The following is a 21,581-nucleotide window of genomic DNA, read 5'->3' as shown; positions in this document are numbered from 1 at the left end:
TATATCTCAAAAGGCCTAAACCGCAAGTTGGTTTTCCTCTTAGTTTTGAAAGTTGATCCTTTTGTAACTCCCCTAAAAACAGTTGTCAAAAAAGAAAAATATACTTGTCGAACATACATCTCAAAAGTGGAAAAAACTATGCCCACGTTTCCACAGAAATTTCATAGCAATGCTACAGCTTAAGTCTTCTGCGCTTTACTTCGTGAGTACAGGGTCCTCTGCTTCCCCACTGCTTCCGTGGGCATGTTGAGTCCAACAGCTCGGAGTGTGTGTCAGGTATGGCCGCCGCTGAGAGGTGAGGTTCAGGCTTCAGAAATGGTCACTAAGGGCAGTGGGACTGTGGGTGGGGATTCAGCCAGATGAGAGTGTGAATGCGCAGGCGTGATGGAGCATGTCTCATCTATGCGCAGGGCAGTCAGCTTGCAGAGACAGCCCTTCTGGACGACCCCACGGTGCTGTTGCCAGGCCATCTAAGTGCCTTGCTTCCTATGTAGGTAAACACGACACTGTCCAGTGCTTTTCCTGTGGTGGATGTTTGGGAAATTGGGAAGACGATGACGACCCCTGGAAGGAACATGCCAAGTGGTTCCCTAAGTAAGTAGATAAATATTTTTTGCTTGTAATTTTTTTTAAGACAAAGCAAAACTAAAGCATCACCTTCCCAGAGCAGAACCTTCAGTTTTGACCTTTCTCCTTCCTAAATAAGAATGCTTCAGAATTTATTCAAGCAAGAAAGCCCTGATGACACTGTGAAATTTTTTAATTATATAATTTTAAAATAATTTCTTAATATTGTTTTATTATCCAAAATACTAAGATATGATTTTCCAAGTAGAAGTTTCAGAATCTGCCTTAATAAATATGGATAATTTGTATTGCGATAATGTAAAATTGTATAAAACAATGTTTAAAACAGCATTACAAATGGTTTCATGTACTGCTGAATATATACCAAATGTAAACATTGTATTTCAAAAACTCAGTAAGAGTTTTGATTATTACAGTGGTCTTGAATTCTCTGTTTAGAAAACATGTTTTAAAAATTATTTCTAATGTTACATTTACTAGTATTCTCTACATGACTTTATCTACCAAATACACATTCATTCCTTTAAAATTTTTAAAACTTTCATTCTGGAAATTTTCATATGCAAGTATAGAGACCATTTATCAACACATGGCCAAATCATATTTCATTCATCTCTCACATACTTTTCCCCAGAAATAAAAATAACTAGATTATTTTAAAGCAAATCTCAGATATTATATAATGTCACTTGTTGATATTTTAGCATATAACTCTAAAATGCAAGAATATTTTTTAAAAACATAACCATAGTATTATTCTGCCTCCTAAAGAGGATTAGCAGTCATTCCTCAATCACATCAAATATCTGAGGCCGTGTTCAAATGTCCACATCCCCTCTCTCTTTACTGTTTACTTTCTTTACTGATTTGAAGTAGGATGCAAACAGGGTCCATACATTACATTTGGTTGATATCTCAAGATTTTTAGTTTACAGATTTCCTCCTCCCTGACTTTTTCTTGTCACTTTCTCATGAAAGGAGCCATGTAGTCTGTCCTGTAAAACTTCCTCCCCTGGGTCTGGCGGAATGTTTTTCTGGTGTCATCTAACATGTTTCTCTACTTCCTGTATTTCCTGTAATCTAATAATTGGATCTGCAGTGGGCTTTGGCTCATTTAATTTATCATACTTGTCATGCACCTACCACATGCAAAGAAGTTGCTGGTTAGATCTTAGGTCCACCGCAAAAAAAAACTGGGCTGTTGTTTAGCATTATATGTCATCTTTCACACAGACAGCCAGGCTCACAGAAATGGAAGGATGTCTGATCTGTTCAGTAAGAAAAAAAGCAATATAAATGTGTAGTATCTGGACTTGTTTGAAATATACAGAGGAAAAAGTTAAAATAATACAAATCAAACAATTGATATCTTAAGGTTTGGGTTTGTTAGGAGATGAGGTGGAGAGGGATTTTTCACATTATACTTTGTTCGCTTCTATCTTGTTTAAATTCTGGGAAACAAATGCATTTCTTTTAAAGTTGTAAAGAAAGTGAGGGGGTGGGAGGGAGGAAGAGAACAAAGAAGGGAAGGGATTGGGGGAGAGAGAGATGGAGAGGAAAGAGAAAGGGAGGGGAGCTCTTCCTGACAAGCAGATGAAACAGTTATAGGGATGCATGAAGCCAGATGGGTAAATATTGATTACTTTTTGGCCATGCTTCAGGGCTTACCTGATCAGGGATCAAACCTGCATCCTCTGCAGTGAAAACAGAGAATTTTCACCACTGGACCACCAGGGAGCTCCCCAGATGGTTAAATACTTTGAATGTCATTCTGGTTCGTTGATGAATCAAAGACAGACACCTAGCCAATCATACTTAGCGTTGGCAGTGCCCCACGTGGGTCTGTGCCGAGTGAACATCAGTCCTGGCTCTGGGGCACCTGTCTCAGCTTCACTTATCCTTAGGGCCCTGGGCTATACACTGGGCGACTCCCAGCAGCACCATCCACACAGACCCTCATGCGGTGGCCGAGCACCAACCAGAGCTGCACATTCTGTGTTGGGTGGCCCTCATACGCCTTCTCTGATGTACAGCCTAGGGAAAGGTGAGGAGCATCGGGGGAGGATGTGAGTCCTGAGCTCAGCCCCAGGTCGGGAGGGAGCTAAGGTCTGCTGCTGCAGAGAGGAGGGCAGAGCACAGAGGCTCGGAGGTGCACAACGCTGCTTCCTAACACCCAGACCCTAGCCATGTTACTGAACCTCTGCATCTCGTGTGCAAAAAAAAAAAAAAAAAAATGATAATCCATAGATGGTTGGTTGTTGTAAGCATTATAACAAAGTATATGGAGCAAATGCCTTGTAAAAACTACCATGTATTATATGACCATTTCACCTTTCACCTGTTTGTCACCATGAGTATATGGTTAGCCAGTGTATTTCAGAGCTGGAATTAGAACTAAGACTCCTCCAATTTCTTGTTGATTGTGCCCTAACCTTAACTGTTTGGGCATCATTTTAAAAAATATATATTTATCTAGTGGCTGCTTCGGGTCTTCGTTGTGGCACATGTTATCTTTGTTACGTCATTCGGGATCTTTCCTTTGCCCATGGACTCTCTAGTGTTGGTGCATGGGCTCAGTAGTTGAGGTGCTTGGGCTTTGTTGCTCTGTAGCATACGAGATGTTAGTTCCCTGACCAGGGACAGAACCTGTGTCCCCTGCATTGCAAGGTGGATTCTTAACCACTGGACCATTAGGAAGTCTCTGAGCATCAGTTTTTGCTTTGTTGCTGCTTTTATAAACTATGGACACAATGTCTGGGTATATTCCTACAATTTAAAATGTTAGTACTCAGTGTACTGTGTGTGTGTTAGTTGCTCAGTCCTGCCCAACTCTTTTCAACCCCATCAACTGTAGCCTGCCAGTTTCCACTGTCTGTGGGATTTCCCTGGCAAGAATACTGGAGTGGGTTGCCATTCCCTTCTCCAGGGGAGCTTCCCAACCCAGGGATCGAACCCAGGTCTTCCACATTGCAGGCAGATTCTTTACCGTCTGAGCTACCAGGAAAGCCCACTCGGTGTACTAAATCATTGTAAATAAATAAAATGATTTTTATTGTGTTTTTAAAAGAAGTAGTATGTATTGAGCTCCTTCTCAACCCACTCTAAGCATGTGGGGAGGCCCCATCCTTCATGTGCTATGTGGATTGTGTGCAGATTCGGGTTATGTATGGATTTGAGTTGTGTGGGGATTTAGGGCGCTCCTTGGAAGGATCTGTACACCTAAAAACTGGGGACCTCAGTGGCCCAGGGAGATGGCCCTAGAGTGATGTATGACTCATCTAATGGAGTTCACTTTCTCACATCTGTTCAAGAGAACACTGGTGAGATTGACCACTTTGGCAGGGGAGGTGGTATGACAGAAAAAATATAAAGGTTTATCTCTTCCCCATGAGTGGCAGAAGTGGAACTAACACTCTAGCCTCTTGACTCTCAGCCCTCTTGTTACTCTGACATCACTAGAAAGGAAGCTTAAATTTGTAAGAAAGAGATTTTTAAAAAGTAAAAATTGCTTCTGTTTTGTGGAAAGGAATGTGTTTTTTAAGTGTATTCAATATGCTCTTTTTAAAAAATTCTATCAATTTCCATTGTATATTTTTAAGGAGTAGTATATATGTTTTTCAATAGATGAAATTTATTATGGTTTGTTACCTTTACCGCCAGTAACTTTTATGTAAGCATAGGAACTAGTTCGTCACTGTAGTTTAACTTAACAAAACACCTCCAATCTATATATTGTTATAAATCCATCTCTTTGATTGTATTATGTTTTGTTTCAGGAGAAAAGATAATCTGAAGATTTAGTTTTGCATTATTACACATGTTGTCATTAATGGAAATAGTAATTATATGATAATAAAGATAACTGTCATAAATTTTGGGGTAACTTTTTTGACAGTTTTATCAAAGTAAAAAAGAATGTAAAGTACACAATGCAATAAGTTTTAACGGATGTTTTTTGTGTCACTGCAGTTATAAAGATACAGGATATCTCTATCACAGTATCAGGGTACACTTTAATTTTGTTTGTTTGTTAATTATAGATGTGAATTTCTTCAAAGTAAGAAATCCTTAGAGGAAATTACCCAGTATATTCAAAGCTACAAGGGATTTGTTGACGTCACGGTAATTTATTATTCTTTTTAATTAATTTTTATTGGCGTGTACTCGCTTTACAATGTTGTGTTAGTTTCTGCTGTACAGCAAAGTGAGTCAGCTCTATGTATACATATGCTGTGAGCTAAGTTGCTTAGTCGTGTACAACTCTGATGGACTGTAGCCCATCAGGCTACTCTGTTCATGGGATTCTCCAGGCAAGAATACTGGAGTGGGTTGCCATTTCCTTCTCTAGGGGATATTCCCAAGCCAGGGATCGAACCCACATCTCTAATATCTCCTGCATTGGCAGGTGGGTTCTTTACCACTAGTACCATGTGGGAAGCACTGTACATATAACCCCTCCTTTTTGTATTTCCTTCCCGTTTAGGTCACCACGAAGCATTGAGTAGAGTTCCCTGAGCTATACAGTAGGTTCTTATTAGTTATCTATTTGGCATCATGGTAATTTATAAAAATTTTATAAATTAGTTAGAATGAGGAGCGTACATCCCTCGTTTCTCATGGCCTCTCCTTCTTTCTTCTTCCTTTATTCCATTCCCCTACCTCTCATTGGGCAGGTGGAAGAAAAACATGTTCTTTTGGTCAACTAGAGTCTTAGAATGGTCTGCCTTCCTGGTAGTTCTCTCCTCTTGGACTGAGGTCAGTTCCTCCAGCTTCCAGTGTTCTCATGAGACATTCAGACCACAGGACGCTACCCACAGTAAGCCTCAGAGATGGTTACGCTATGCTCTATCATGTGACTTCCCTAGTGGCAGGTGTTGGGAAAACCCATCTTACACAGGCTTATGCAAAAAAAAAAAAAAAAAAAAAGCGCAGAGGGCTGGATTTATTGGCTAACATGACTCAGATGAGAACCCTGCAGCGGCAGAAGTGTTTCTTCAGAGAGAAATCTGGGTGCAATTTTCAGAGAAGAATCAGTTACTCAACACTTAACCATCCTTCTGAATCCGGTTTCTTTCCTATATCTCATACCTTCCTCATTAGTCTAAGGACCTCTGTGATATCTTATTGTAACTTAGCTTTTGAGTTAGATCTCTGGAAAAACTGACCCAGAAAAGGCTTCTTGTTGAGTATAAATATTCACAGGTTTTCTTTTCCCATTACACTGTGTAAAAAATGTCAATATTAATAGAAATAATAATTAAAGGAATAATTCTCTAACAACTCTGCCATTCAATTCAATTAAACTCTTAATTTTCAGGCAGGGGGTGGAGGAGGGAGTTCTTTTAATTTTTGTTCATAGATAGTTGTATACTTCAAATCAGTAACTTGAATTTTTTTAGATTCAGGTACAGTCGATCTATGCTCAGACAGTAAAGTGTCTGTCTGCAATGCAGGAGGCCTGGTTCGATCCCTGGGTTGGGAAGATCCCCTACAGAAGGAAATGACAGCCCAGTCCAGTATTCTTGCCTGGAAAATCCCATGGATGGCAGAGCCTGTTAGGCTACTGTCCATGGGGTCGCAAAGAGTCGGACTTGACTGAGCGACTGAACTGACTAATAGTGAATATATCCAATATATATATAATTTTATTGGATATATTCACTGTAGAATATTGGATATGTACGTTAGATACTTGTGGCTTATTTATTTTATGCACATTAGTTTATATAATAGCTTGAATTTTCATTTTCTTCAGGGGGAACATTTTCTGAATTCCTGGGTCAAGAGAGATTTATCTGTGGCATCAGGTAAAGACTCAGACATATTTAGAAAAGCTCTAGTTGTTTATTTCTTTTGCTTTTTTCCCCCTAACCTTTCCATTTTCCTCCTCATTTTGTGGTGCCATGGTAATTTTTTAAAAAACCATTTCATTAGAGTTTCTTGGTCTCCTGGGGTGACTTAATTTTTTAACATAAATGAACATAGGGAAATGTATCAGGGTTGGGTCCTTAATTGAATTTCCCTTAAAACAATGAATGTTTCTGGATAAAATGGTTTTGAAAACATTCTTAAATGGATCAGTGTCTATTAAGAAATTAAATGTGAAATAATAGAAAATAAATGTTGATCTCTGCCCCCAATTCCTGGCACAGAGCTCCTCAGTTCAGTTCAGTTCAGTCACTCAGTCATGTCCAAGTCTTTGAGACTCCATGGACCTGCAGCATGCCAGGCCTCCCTGTCCCTCACCAACTCCTGGAGTTTACTCAAACTCATGTCCATTGAGTCAGTGATGCTATCCAACCACCTCATCCTCTGTCGTCCCCTTCTCCTCCTGCCTTCAATCTTTCCCAGCATCAGGGTCTTTTCGAATGAGTCAGTTCTTCGCATCAGGTAGCCAAAGTATTGGAGTTTCAGCTTCAGCATCAGTCCTTCCAATGAATATTCAAGACTGATTTCCTTTAGGATGGATTGGCTGGATCTTATTGCAGTCCAAGGGACTCTCAAGAGTCTTCTCCAACACCACAGTTCAAAAGCATCAATTCTTCAGCACTCAGCTTTCTTTATAGTCCAATTCTCACATCCATATATGACTACTGGAAAAACCATAGCTTTGACTAGACAGACCTTTGTTGGCAAAGTAATGTCTCTGCTTTTAAACATGCTGTCTAGGTTGGTCATAACTTTTCTTCCAAAGAGCAAGCGTCTTTTAATTTCATGGCTGTAGTCACCATTTGCAGTGATTTTGGAGCCTAGAAAAATAAAGTCTGTCATTGTTTCCATTGTTTCCCCATCTATTTGCCATCAAGTGATGGGACCGGATGCCATGGTCTTAAGTTTTCTGAATGTTGAGTTTTAAGCCAATGTTTTCACAGAGCTCCTAAAACCCATGTAATTTCCTAAGTGATAAGATCATGAGGAGCATCTCTTGTTCTAATATTTGATCTTTGACACTGTCCCTGATACAGGGCTCCTAAAACCCTTGTAAACCCCTAAGTGATAAGAGCACCAAGAGCACTTTTGGTTTCTGATGTGGTGACTCTGGGTGGGCTCTTGGTTGGAGGTTGGTCACTGGGCGGAACAAGTTATGATTAGAAGCTTGGAATTTTCAGCCCTACCCCCTTTTCTTCATAGCGGGGAAAGGGGATATAAATTGAGTTAATGATTGATCATGCTGACTGCAGCCATGAAATTAAAAGACGCTTACTCCTTGGAAGGAAAGTTACGACCAACCTAGATAGCATATTCAAAAGCAGAGACATTACTTTGCCAACAAAGGTCCGTCTAGTCAAGGCTGTGGTTTTTCCTGTGGTCATGTATGGATGTGAGAGTTGGACTGTGAAGAAGGCTGAGCGCCGAAGAATTGATGCTTTTGAACTGTGGTGTTGGAGAAGACTCTTGAGAGTCCCTTGGACTGCAAGGAGATCCAACCAGTCCATTCTGAAGGAGATCAGCCCTGGGATTTCTTTGGAAGGAATGATGCTGAAGCTGAAACTCCAATACTTTGGCCACCTGATGCGAAGAGTTGACTCCTTGGAAAAGACTCTGATGCTGGGAGGGATTGGGGGCAGGAGGAGAAGGGGACGAGGATGAGAGGCTGGATGGCATCACTGACTCGATGGACGTGAGTCTGAGTGAACTCCAGGAGTTGGTGATGGACAGGGAGGCCTGGTGTGCTGCGATTCATGGGGTCGCAAAGAGTCGGACACAACTGAGCGACTGATCTGATCTGATCTGATCTGATGTGAGGACGCCTCCATAAAAATCCCAGTAGTTTGTGGATCCAGGAGCCTTTGGGTGTGTGAACACAACCACACTGTAAATGTGACACATCCCAACTCCATGGCGAGGGAAGCTCCCAGATCTCTGTGAGCCAGTTCATCTGCGCACGTGTGCATGCCAAGTCGCTGCAGTCATGTCTGCGTCTTTGCCACACTATGGGCTGTGGCCCACCAGGCTCCTCTGTCCATGAGATTCTCCAGGCAAGAATACTGCAGTAGGTTGTCATGCCCTCCACTAGGGGATCTTCCCAACCCAGGGATCGAACCTGCATCTCTTATGTCTCTGGCATTGACAGGCGGGTTCTTTACTAGTAGCACCACCTAGAAAGCCCCCAGCTCATCTGTACCCTTGATCACATCCTTTGCTAAACAAATATAAATATTTTCCTGGGTTCTGTGAGCCATGCCATCGCATGAAGTGGAGTGGGAGCAGTCTTATGGGATTGAGCCTTTATTCTGTAGGATCTGGTACTACTAAGTAGATAGTGTCAGAGTAAATTGTAGGACACCCAGCTGGTGGTGCAGAGAATAGCTGGGTGGGGAAAGTATCAGAAGTATTGTGAATGTGACGGTAGTGTGAGAGTAAAGGAGACACACTGGAGAAGACTGAGGTTTTTCCAGCACAGTAAGTCACATTCCAATTAAAAATGAAGTGAAAGCCGGAATCCTGGGATTAGATGTCATACTGAAACAAGCTTTCATCTTAAGGAATTTTGCAGTATCTACTTTTGTTACCATATTTAATAGACACATAAGTTGGTTTTCAAATCCTCAAGGGGTGCAGAAGACAAGAACCAAACTCTAGGACCAATGTGGAAAGTCTAATGGAGACCACCCCCATACAGCTGACACCCAAGGGCAAGAAATAAGTCTGCCTCCTTTTTAGGGGGCAGAAAGATTTGCCTTTCTCAAGTCTTGATACTAACTTGGGGAGGAAGAGAAGCTGCTCTAGCTTACTCTTGCTTTATTCTGATGCTCTACAATGCAAAGATAATTTGAAAATATTTTATTATAAAAAAATGTATACAGAAATAAGACCATAGCAAATCCCCACCATGTATCCACCATTCTGTTTCAACAATTTAACACATGGTCAGTCTGGTTTTGTTTCTCCTTTTCTAACCCCCTCCTTCAATTGTATTGAAACAAGCTCAAACATACTGTTCTATCTGTGAACACAAAGAAAGAAAGAAAGAAAGAAAGAAAGTGAAGTCGCTCAGTCATGTCCGACTCTTTGCGACCCCATGGACACCAGTCTCCTCCATCCATGAGATTTTCTAGGCAAGAGTACTGGAATGGGTTGCCATTAAGGATAACTCAAACACTGATAGTAGCAGTATCAAAGCTTGCTAGTCTCACCATATGTCTTTTATTCCAGTCTGTTGCAATGGCAGCAACAGTTCTTCATTTGTTAATGAAGAACTCCTCCTGCAGTCCTTCAAGTCTTGGCACCCGTCGTACCCAGTGGGAGCAGCAGCTCTGGCCAAAGCAGGTTTTTTCTACACAGGTGAGCCAGCAGTTTGCCCCAAGCTCTTGCGTTGCTGCCCACTGAAGCCCCACATGCACTTCATGATCCTGGGCTTGTATTTAAGTAGGCTCAAAAATCCCTACTTCTCATTATTCCTCACATATTCTTTTTCCTTTCTGTATCATAAATCCCCTCCCAATTCTCCACACCTCCTTTAGGTAGTAAAGCCCCAGCCTTGAAAACTTAAGGTCTGGGCTAAAAACAAATACAAGTATTCTGTTGGGAGTAATTATCATGCCTTGGTACACTTTACTCTCTACCCCCACTCCTCTGGAAACTGTCACATGACTCTGAGTCCCTCACTCTTGAACCAGAGCCCAGCAGTCAGATGTCCATACCTACATAGCAGAGGAGCTGGGACGTTCAATTTTTTTTTTCTTCCAGGTAGCAATGTGCCCAGCTGAAAATTGGAGTTTCTGTTACTAAGGAAGATTGAGAGATATCTAGGAGTGTGGATAGTGGTCTTTTAAAAAATATATATTTATCTGACTGTGGGATCTTGGCTCTTCGTTGTGGCATGCAGTATCTTTAGCTGCAGCACAGGAGCTCTTTAGATGAGTCATGTGGGACCTAGGTCCCTGACCAGGCCCTCTGAATTGGGAGCACGGGGTCTTAGCCACTGGACCAGCGGAGAATTCCCCTGGATAGAGGGTCTTTGCCACACTCTCCTTGGAAGAGAAAGTCAGAACATTCCTTCTTATAATTCCTAAGCATGGAGAATCTGCCATCGGTTCATAGTATTCTCTCTTTAGCTACTGGTCGTCAGGAGTCCCACGTTGTCATTTGCAAAGAAAGCAGGGGGTTCCCCTCAACTTCACCTCTGCCTGCGGTATAGAAAGGTGAAATGATACTGTATCCTTTCTGGGGACCTTGCTGACCTTCTCCACACCAAACACACATGCTCAATTACAGTGAAGGTCCATGGGGGAACTTCTGCGGTGGGGTGAAGTCATGAATACCACAGAGTACAGAGCAGGGGAGTGTAGTGTTCACTTGAACTAACAGACATGTTCCATTGGTACAAAAATCTTAATGGCTCAGTATCTTAAGCACTTGGAGAGTTAGTGCTCCCCGCTTTCTTCTTGCTCTCTCTGTTCTCGTTTCCCCGTGGCAGCCTTGCTCAAGGACCTTCTGCCTAGCAGTGTCCTCACCCTCTTCCTTTTGAACTCCTCCTCACCCACAAGTCCTAGTCATCTTACCCTTTGGGGATATCGCAAGCTCTAGGACCTCCTATTTCTGTACAGACACAAAGGGAGATTTTCCTATGCTCTGGCTTTATAATGACTGCAGGAGTCCAAGAGGAGAAGGAAGATGAGGAATGTTCCATCATCTTACTAGCGTGGGTAGCTGTTCCCTTCTCCAGGGGATCTTCTCAACCCAGGAATCAAACCCTGGTCTCCCACGTTGCAGCGGATTCTTTACTGAGCGGATTCCCAGCTGAGCCACCAGGAAAGCCCAGGACTACTGGAGTGGGTAGCCTGTCCCTTCTCCAGTGGCTCTTCCTGACCCAGGAATCCAACCAGGGTCTAATGCATTGCAGGCGGATTCTTTATCACCTGAGCTACCATGGAAGCCCTCTTAGAAACTAGGATGTTTCTAGTTCAGTGCTTTGGTAGATCCAAATGCTAATTTCCTTCCAAAAAATAGAATCTCACATGAAAACTTGATCCTATTTCTAGTGGAATAAACCTATAGTAAGAGGTGTCTGATTCTTCACGATCTTACTTACATGAGAGTGGCTATATTTGCTCATATTTTCCTGAGCTCCAGATGTATTCTTTCTGATTTATTCATTGAACAGATAACTTATAAAGTGCATAATAAGTGCTAATCACTGTTCTAGGTCCATGAGATTCATTGGGGAGCAAAACAAGCAAAAACCTCCTCCTTCATGGAGCTTCAATTCCACATTCTGATTTGCAAATCTCTTGCCCCATTGAATGAAGAGGGGACAGGGACAGGGTTTGATCAGTGTGCATGGTACATAGGAACATTCAGTGGTACTTGCTCATGATCCCACTGGTGCAAGAAGAGCCCTAGTTAGAATATTTCCTCACCGTTACACAAAGTTGTGACTTTGTCACAAAATCTGATAGAAAGTGTAAGTTGGGTTTTGCTAATATGGTTAATCTGTGTCACTTGACAAATACATCGGCCTGTGGCACTGATGGAATTTCCTCACTTCTAGGTAAATCGGACATTGTCCAGTGTTATTCCTGTGGAGGATATTTGCATGATTGGAAAGAAGGTGATGACCCATTAGAAGAACACGCCAAATTTTTTCCCAAGTAAGTGGAATGGATGCTTAGTATCTACGAATCTGGATGTATTCTAGCAATTTCCCCCTCATTTTATATTCTGATTAAGTCTTTGCCCACCTGTCTCATTCTTACAGTAAGGGAGGAGTCTTCCTTTCTTTCATTCCATTTCTTTCGCAACCCCCTTCCCGTCTGGCCCTCCTCTCACAATATTACAGTGCAGTTTTGCTTCAGTCATCGTTTTCACATCACTGTCTATGTTATCATGACTTCATAAACGGAGCTTTGTAGTAAATAACTTTTTTCTCTCCCTGTACAACTTCCAGTTTTTGTAGGGAGTGACAACTGTTTTATCAGTATGTTTGCTTACTTTTTCCCCTTAATTCACACATAAACTATTTTAAAGTGCACAACCCAGTAGCATTTAGGACATGAAGAGTGTTGTGCGATCACCTCCACTAAATCCAAAACATTTCGTTATTCCAAAAGAGAACTCTGTACCTGTGAAGCAGTACACCCTATTTCCTGAGAGCTTTAGTTTTCTGCTGCTATAGATTTACCCTCTTGGATATTTTATGTAAATGGAAGCGTATAATATCTTTTGTCTCTGACTTTACTTAGCAGTGTTTTGAGGTTCGTTCATGGTGTAGCATGTATCAGTACTTCATTCTTTTTTATGACTGAGATATATGTAATTGTACATGTGTATATATATGTGTGTATTTCAGTTTCTCCATCTCACCAATACCTGTTATTTTCCTTTTTAAAAAATATAGTCATTTGCCTAGTTTTTAAAATGTATTTAGCACCAGTTCATCTTCAAATTCTCCCAAATGTTTAAATCTCCTCTCCAATCATTCATACTTATAATATAGCCCACTATTTTCATTTTCTTAAAGAGGCTGTCATGAAGTCTCTGACCTGCTTCAATATGAACTTTGTCCTGAAGTTACCCTAGGATCCTAGGATTGTTCTTCAAGTCATCCTAGAGATTCCTACTGCCTCTCTCCTGTGTTTCCAGGATCTGTTGTTATCCTTTTCTTGACTTATTCACTCACTTTGAAATACTCCCCCACAGATCCCTGGGAAAGACTGCATAAGAAATGCATGTTTTAGCTTCCACTTAATGCATATATCTGAATATTTATATATATTTTCTCATGCTCATTTGGTAGTTTAGCTAGGTATGGAATTCAAGGTTGGAAATCATTTTAATTCCAAATTGTAGAGACATTGCTGCCTTTTCTAATAACTTCCAGTATTGCTGTTGAAGTTCCATGTCTTTCTGATTCTTAATCTTTTTATTACTTCTTCCCATTCTGGAGGCATTTAGGATTTTCTCTTTGTTTCCAGTGTTCTAAAATTTCGTGAAAAAAAAATAAAATAAAATTTCATGAAGAAATGGCTATTTTTAAATATTTGTTTTCTGTAGCTCTTTAACATTTTGGAGGGCTTATTTCTCACTCACCAAACTCTTGAAAAATGTTCAAGAAGACATTTTGTTGTTTTCACTTTGTAATTAGTAAATGCTCTTCTAGAAATAAATATTAATACAAATAGGTCTTAAATGCTTCTATCTAAGATTCTCAAGAGATATAGTTTTGAAGGTGTTTTTACAGAAGTAGTTGCATTTTTCTTTATTTGGATTTAGTATTTAGTAAATTGTTAAACAGTGGAGATGGTCTTCTTAGTTTTTGGAAAAATAAACTAGGATACAGTCTGATTGTATTTAGGACCTTTTCTCGACTCTGTCATTTCCTTTTTGTGAAGCTTTTTATTTCTCCTCTGCCTTTTTTGTTTGTTTTGTTATTGTTTTTGTTTTTTGGTCCTCTGAGTGAGGCTTGACTCTTTTGCCTCTCTTTTAAAATTGCAAACTAGGATGCCCTTAAATAAGCATGTGGGACTTAAAGGAAAATTAAAGAAACCAATGAACCTACCACTAAAGTTAAGAAACTGAATATTATCAAGTCCTTAGAAGGCTAGTGTGTGCCTATCTTCCAAGTTCTGATTATATCCTTGTCCCTCTAATCCAGAAGGCTTCCCTGTCGCCTCAGTTCTGCCTGCAATGCAGGAGACCCAGGTTCGATCCCTGGGTTGGGAACATCCCCTGGAGAAGGAAAAGGCAACCCACTCCAGTATTCTTGCCTGGAAAAGCCTGCCAGGCTCCATTGTCCATGGGATTGCAAGAGTCAGACACGACTTAGTGATGAAACCACCACCAATTCTGAAATTTGTGTTAATTGTTCCTTTTACTCCAAATGGTTTCACCAGCTACATATGTATCATTAAACATACTTTGCCTGTTCTATAAATTTAAATAAATGGAAGGATACTGCATGGTTCTTCTGTGATGACTGACTTGTTTTACTCCATAACGTTTTTGAGACTCATTCGTAATTATGTTAGAGTTGCAATTTACTTGTTCTCATTGGTATATAGTATATTGTTTTATGAATATAAAATTTATCCTTCTAGATTCAACATCTGAGTTGTTTTCAGAATGTTGCAATTCAAATAATGCCTCTATGAACCTTCTTGGACATAATTTCCAGTGCTCATATTCCTCTAGGATACATAACCAGCCATGGAATTGCAAAGTAATACGATGTACACATTCAACTTTACTCTTTTATGCAAAACTTTTTCCTAAGTGGCTGTACTGATTTATATTCTCACTGGTTTCCATTCTGTCTGCTCCCTCACTAACTTAGTATTGCCCCAATTTTTGTCAATCTAATTACTAATAATGTTGAACATATTTTCGTATTTTCCCACATAGTTTCCTTGCTCTTTTTCTTCAGAAACATATCTTGTGTATTCTTTACCCTTTCCTCTTTCTTATTCAGAGAGTATATGAAATATCCTCTTTATCTCTCTTGGTACTCCTTATTCGTGAGTCTTTATCTGATGTTAATATTATGTAGCCACTCCAGCTTTTGGTTTTTGCATGATTCTATATTTTTTGAAATCTTTTTTTTTTTTTTTTGGCTGCGGCGTACAACGTGAGGGATCTTAGTTACCAGACCAGAGATCAAACCCAGAGAGAATGGAGTCCTAACCACTGGACCACCAAGGAATTCCCAAAATAATTTTACTTTTAACCTGTAACTTTAAAGTGAATTTCTTGTAGACAGCATAGGTGGGTCTTGCTTTTTTAACAGTCTGACAACATCTGCTTTCTTTTTTTGTTGTTATTGTTGTTTGTTTGAGTTTTTTGGCTGTGCTGTACAGCTTGTGGGATCTTAGTTCCCTAACCAGGGCCCTGGCAGTGAGAGCAAGGAGTCCTAACCACTGGAGCACCAGGAGATTCCCCAATATCTGCTTCCTACTGGGAGTGTTGAGAACATTTACATTTAATAGAATCATTGATATGGTTGGATTTTAATCTACTATTTTGCTATTTGTTTTCTATTTATCCATCTCTTGTTTGTTTCTTCTTTTCCTGACTTGCATTTGAGTATTTTTCAATATTCCATTTTATCTCCATAGTTGGCTTTTTAGCTGTACAACTTTATCTTTTTAGTGCCTGCTCTATAATCTACATAATGCACATTTAACAAATCACAGTCATCTTCAAATAATTTTAGAACAATTGACATATAATGTATGAACCAATAGTATACTTCTATTTTCCCCTTCCTATTCTCTGTACTATTGTTACCATATATTCTACTTCACATGTATTCTAAATCTCACAATGTAGTGTTATATCTTTGTTGTAAATAATTATCTTTTAAATACATTTTAGAAAGAGAGAAAGCATAGTTTATATTTACCCAATGAGTTACCATTCCTGGAACACTTCATTCCTTTGGGTAAAACCAAGTTTCCATCTGTTATGATTTTCCTTTTAAGAAGGAACTTAAGAAGAACTTCCTTTAACATTTCTTGTTGTACTAGTCTGCTGGCAGCTAAATTCATTGGCTTTGTTTGTACAGAAAAGTCTGCATTTTACCTTCCTTCAGAGTGCTTTCCCTTGATGGGTTTATCTGCACAGTCACCTTGGACAGAAGCATTTAAAGTCCTGTTAGGTTTTTCTATAGCTGCCCTTCTATTCCTGGGCTCATCTCCAAGTCATTCATCTAGGAAAATAAAAATGTGTCCTCTTGCTTTATCTCCTGCTTTCCTGTAATTCAGCAGCATAAAAATAAGCGGAGAGAGTTGTTTCTAGTTTTATCATTTACCTACTCACATTTATAGTTCTCATTTATCTGAGTTAATGATTGTCAATAGAACTCTGTAGAATTTTCTTCCTGGGTTCTTCAGGCAAACATCATAACTGAATTTAGAAAGTATCGTATGTTCCAATTTCATGATGTCTAGCAAATTGTTTTTAGGGCCATTCTCTAATCTTCATATTGATGGAGGTTTTTTTTTTCTGAAATAAGCTTTTTATTTGGGGGTATTTTTAGATTTAGAGAAAAGGTGAAAAGATAATACAGAGTGTTCCTGTATTCCCATACTCAGTTTCCTCTAGTACTAACATCTTACATTACCCTGGTATATTTGTTAAAATTTAAAAAAACAACACTGGTACATTACAGTCAACTCCAGGTGTTTACATGTGTTTCACCATTTTTTTCCTGCTCACGTCCTTTTTGTTGTCGTTGTCCCAGAATCCATAGATGGAGTTGTTGTCTGTATTTTCTTTCCACTAGGTTCATTTTAGTTGGTTTCATGGATGAGTGTTAAATATGCTCCCACTCCACCAAATTGGCTGGTTATCCCCACCATTACTTTATGAGCCATTTACATCTCTGCTCCCAGGAGCCACAGTCTACATGCCTTGCTTGATAAAGACACTGACAGACTCACAGGAAATGTTAATTTTATACTTAATCTTTGCCACTAAAACTCTGACAGTGTTTTTGAAAACCTAAAGCAAAGGTTTCATTGCATACAACTATCTCTGTAACTTGTAACTTGTGTGCTTAGTTGTCAGTTTCTCCAGAGTGTGAAGTCCTCTGCAGAAGCGATTCCAGACCTTCAGAGCCACGATGAACTTTCTGAGTTAACGGTATCGAATGCAACCTTGTTTATTTTCAGAGTGTGTGATCATGTGATTAAGAACCGTTTTGAGCAGGAACTACTCATCATAAATAAGTAGTGTCAGTCGCTCAGTCATGTCCAACTCTTTGTGACCCCATGAATTGTAGCCTGCCAGTCTCCTCTGTCCATGGGATTCTCCAGGCAAGAATACGGATTGCCATTCCCTTCTCCAGAGAATCTTCCCGACCCAGGGATTAATCTGGGTCTCCTGCATTGCAGGCAGATTCTTTACCATCTGAGCTACAGGGAAGATCCATCATAAATAAATCAGTCAATAAATTCTGCCAATATCTGTTAAGCATCTATTAAGAGCTACTTACAGATGGGGATACTACATTAAACACAACATAATACCTAGCTTCATGAAATGTAGAGTCAGTCCCTTCTACTTTGGTGCCCAGACTTGTTTGGACCTAAGAGTTTGATTAGCATCCAGGCTACCTAGATCCCATCAGTGATCTTCATTTGGAGGGCAGTAAGGTCTGACTTGCTAGTTGGCTTTTCTCAAAGCTGGGAAGATATGTTTCTTTTACAAATGCAAATGACCAACCAATCTGACAATTAATGGTCAGATTAATAGGTTGACCCCTTTAAACTAAGAAATTCTATATATTTCTCTGGAATATTAGCCACTACCAATTTAACACACACACACACACCCCTTATTTGAGGCTGTATATTAAGTATATTGTCATCCCATGAAAAAGAAAACAGAGTAATTTGCCATTCATTTGACTCATCTTTTACATTTGTGAACCAAAAATGAAATTGAAGGAAAACATTTGGGGGTATAGAAATAGCTGTTTTTATTTTATTGATGTATATGTGATTTACAATATTAATTCCAGGTATACTACATAGTATTAGATATTTCTGTACATTACAAAATGATTACTACCATAAGTCTAGTTACTGTCTGCATCATAAAAAGTTATTATAGTATTATTGACTATTTTCCCCTTGTTGTACATTCCATCTCTGTGACTTACTTATTTTACACCTGGAAGTTTGTGTCTCTTAGGGCTTCCCTGGTGGCTCAGATGTTAAAGCGTCTGCCTGCAATGTGGGAGACCTGGGTTCGATCCCTGGGTCGGGAAGATCCCCTGGAGAAGGAAATGGCAACCCACTCCAGTATTCTTGCCTGGAGAATCCCATGGACAGACGAGCCTGGTGGGCTACAGTCCACGGGGTCGCAAAGAGTCGGATATGACTAAGCGACTTCACTTTCACTTTAACTTTTGTATCTCTTAATCCCTTCCACCAATTTTGCTCATCTCCCCCCACCTCCCTTAAAGAACTTACTTTTAAAAGAAGAAACTTAATCTCCCTATATCCCAGGTATGTAATATTTAAAATACTTTTAATAACTGAGATCAGAAGCTACACCGAATAGTTTCTGGAGGGTCCATCTTGCTCTTGACACTGTGATTCTAATCACCTGGTCAGTAATCACTGCTCATGTCACCCAAGGGATGCACTGTTTGGGTACCATACAGAAGCATACACTTGCATGTGTTTGCAGATCACTTATTATTTCATATTTGTAGCACTCCTCCCTGCAACTGGCATAAACACTTGAGGGTGGCTTGTGTTTAGAAAATGTCTGGTTTCTGATTGCAAGTTGAGGCCCCACCCACTTATATAGATGTTAACTTAATAGAGAATTTTCTTTTCAAAGGAAACCACAAATGAAGGCAATCTTGAAGAGTCAACAGCAGTTAGTTCTATAGTGCCAGGTAAGGATTTGGAGGTAGCACATGGGATTATATGAATGTATACATATCTTTGTATATAGAGGATTTTATTATATATTTATGGCCAAACTACACAGCATGTGCGATATTAGTTCCCCAACCAGGGGTTGAACCTGCACCCCCTGCAGTGGAAGCATGGAGGCTTAACCACTAGACTGCTAGGGAAGTCCCATATGTAGGGGATAATAGGAATATTTGTTTATAACTGTGCCTCCTTGCTTTTCTCCACAGAGGTGGCCCAGGGTGAAGCCCAGTGGTTTCAGGAGGCAGAGAGCCTGAGTGAGCACCTGAGAAAAGTCTATACCAGTGCTCCTTTCTGCCACATGTCTTTGCTTGAGATCTCTTCCTGTCTAGCCACTGACCAGTGGCTGGATTGTGATCTGTCCTTTGCCTTAAAACACATCACCAATCCTGTGCAAGAGCCTGTGGTGTTGCCTGAAGTCTTTGCTAACTTGAACTCTGTCATGTGTGTGGAGGGTGAAGCTGGGAGTGGAAAGACCATCCTCCTGAAGAAAATAGCTCATCTGTGGGCATCAGGACGCTGTCCCTTGTTAAACAGGTTCCGGCTGGTTTTCTGTCTCTCTCTTGGCTCTACTAGACCGGAGCAGGGGCTGGCCAGTGTCATTCGTGACCAACTCTTAGAGACAAAGCTATCTGTTACTGAAATGGGCCTAAGGAACATCATCCAGCAGTTAAAGAACCAGGTGTTATTCCTTTTGGATGACTACAAAGAAATGTGCTCAGTCCCCCAAGTCATAGCAAGGATGATTCAAAAAAAACACTTGTCAAGGACCTGCTTGGTGATCACTGTCCGTACAAATAGGGCCAAGAACATCCGCCGATACCTGGATACAATCATAGAGATTAAGGCGTTTCCTTTCTATAATACTATTTCTATATTACGGAAGCTCTTTCCAGGTGATTTGACCCGTCTGCGAAAGTTGATGGTTGACTTTGGAATGAATCAAACTTGGCAGGGAATTCAGAAAACTCCCTTGTTTGTAGCAGCAGTCCGTGCTAGTTGGCTTCAGAATCGTTTTCATCGGTCCTTTGATAGTGTGGCTGTTTTCGAGTCCTATATGGAATGCCTTTTCTTAAAGCACAAAACCGAAGCTGACCTTCTCAAAGCAACTGTGTCCTCCTGCGGTGATCTAGCCTTGAAAGGGTTTTTTTCATCTTGCTTTGAGTTTAGTGATGAGGACCTCATAGAAGCAGGGATTGGTGAAGAGGAAGATCTAGCCATGTACCTGATGAGCAAATTCACAGCCCAGAGACTGAGGCCAGTCTATCAGTTTTTAAATCCTGCATTTCAAGAATTCCTTGCTGGAATGAGGCTGACCGAACTCCTGGATTCTGATAGGCAAGAAGACCAAGATTTGGGACTTCATTATTTGAAACGAATCAACTCAACCTTGATGGTTATCTATCCCTATGCCAATTTTTTGAACTGTGTCTCCCGCCATCCTTCAACAAAGGCAGGGCCAAAAATTGTATCCCATTTGCTTCTCTTGGTCGATAATAAAGAGACACTGGAGAATATATCTGAAAATGACGACTATCTGAAGCATCATCCAGAAATTTCAGAGGTGATGCAATTTTTCAGGTTGATATGGCAATTATCTCCGCAAAATTACCTTTCACTGGCTTCAAAACATTTGCTAGCTTTGGCTATAAGGATTGCGTATCAAAGCAACACTGTTGCTGCATGTTCTCCTTTCATTTTGCAATTCCTTCGTGGGAGAACCCTGTGTTTGGATGTGCTTAAGTTACAGTATTTTTTTGACCACCCAGAAAGCCTGTTATTGTTGAGGAGTATCCAGGTCTCCATAAATGGAAATAGATTATTCAAAACAGATACGCCCTTGGAAAGAATTTTCGACAAATCCCAGGCACCAACTATAGAGCAGGACTATGCTTCTGCCTTTGAACTTGAGAGTGAATGGAAGCAGAGTTTAGATGAAAAACATGAAATCATTCAGAATTTTCAGAACATGCGACTCAATGCACCACCAGCCATCAACACTGGCTATTGGAACCTTCCTTCAAAGCAGTACAAGATTCCCCTTCTGGAAGTTCATGTGACTAATACCCATGCTGTGGATCAGGAGATGCTGAGGTTTCTAACAGAGGTTTTCTCAGCTGCACAGCACATTGAACTCCACTTGAACCACAGCAGGGGTTTTATTGAAAACATCCGCCCAGCTCTTGAGCAGTTCAGGGCGTCTTTCACCAAGTGCTGCATAAGCCAGTGTGAGCTGAGTGCAATAGAACAGGAATTGCTTCTCACTCTAACTTCCCTAGAATCTCTTGAAGTCTCAGAGACAACCCATCCACAAGGTAAGCTTGAACCTATTTTAGATGACTATTATGATGTGTACTTCACTTTTTCACTCTTAGTTTTAAATGGATAAAAACTTTTGAAAGCATCAGACTGTAAATCCTTGCTGATTGGACAATTTAAATTTCACTAATATATTTCTCTTAGTAATATGAATTAGTGAAAAGCCTCCAAATAATAGAATGACTTTCAAACTCTAATATAAATAATAAAATGACTAATGAAGGCTCTTAGTAAACAAATGACTGCTAAGTCGCTTCAGTCGTGTCCGACTCTGTGCGACCCCAT

The 21,581-nt window shown here is 40.2% G+C and overlaps 1 protein-coding gene across 8 annotated transcripts in view; it reads left to right on the top strand.

The window, feature by feature from the left end:
• NAIP (NLR family apoptosis inhibitory protein) overlaps positions 1–21,581 on the top strand; it is a 42,214-nt gene that overhangs the window by 5,883 nt on the left and 14,750 nt on the right. For 3 of the 8 annotated variants that reach the window (XM_010816709.4, XM_059878856.1, XM_059878857.1), the window contains exons 3-10: positions 495–594; positions 4,629–4,710; positions 6,344–6,395; positions 9,745–9,873; positions 12,083–12,182; positions 17,088–17,169; positions 18,880–18,937; positions 19,187–21,292. In XM_010816709.4, the coding sequence (XP_010815011.1) occupies positions 495–594; positions 4,629–4,710; positions 6,344–6,395; positions 9,745–9,873; positions 12,083–12,182; positions 17,088–17,169; positions 18,880–18,937; positions 19,187–21,292 (2,709 nt within the window). Of the gene's footprint in view, positions 1–494; positions 595–4,628; positions 4,711–5,071; positions 5,112–5,261; positions 5,405–6,343; positions 6,396–9,744; positions 9,874–10,059; positions 11,368–12,082; positions 12,183–17,087; positions 17,170–18,879; positions 18,938–19,186; positions 21,293–21,581 lie in introns of those variants that run through there. The other 5 variants (XM_059878858.1, XM_024981436.2, XM_015459053.3 and 2 more) reach the window with 5 other exon arrangements.

This window comes from Bos taurus, chromosome 20 (assembly GCF_002263795.3).
Source record: "Bos taurus isolate L1 Dominette 01449 registration number 42190680 breed Hereford chromosome 20, ARS-UCD2.0, whole genome shotgun sequence".
NCBI lineage: Eukaryota > Metazoa > Chordata > Mammalia > Artiodactyla > Bovidae > Bos > Bos taurus.
Note: the sequence above shows the minus strand (reverse complement) of the source record. Positions and strands in the feature narration are given on the sequence as shown.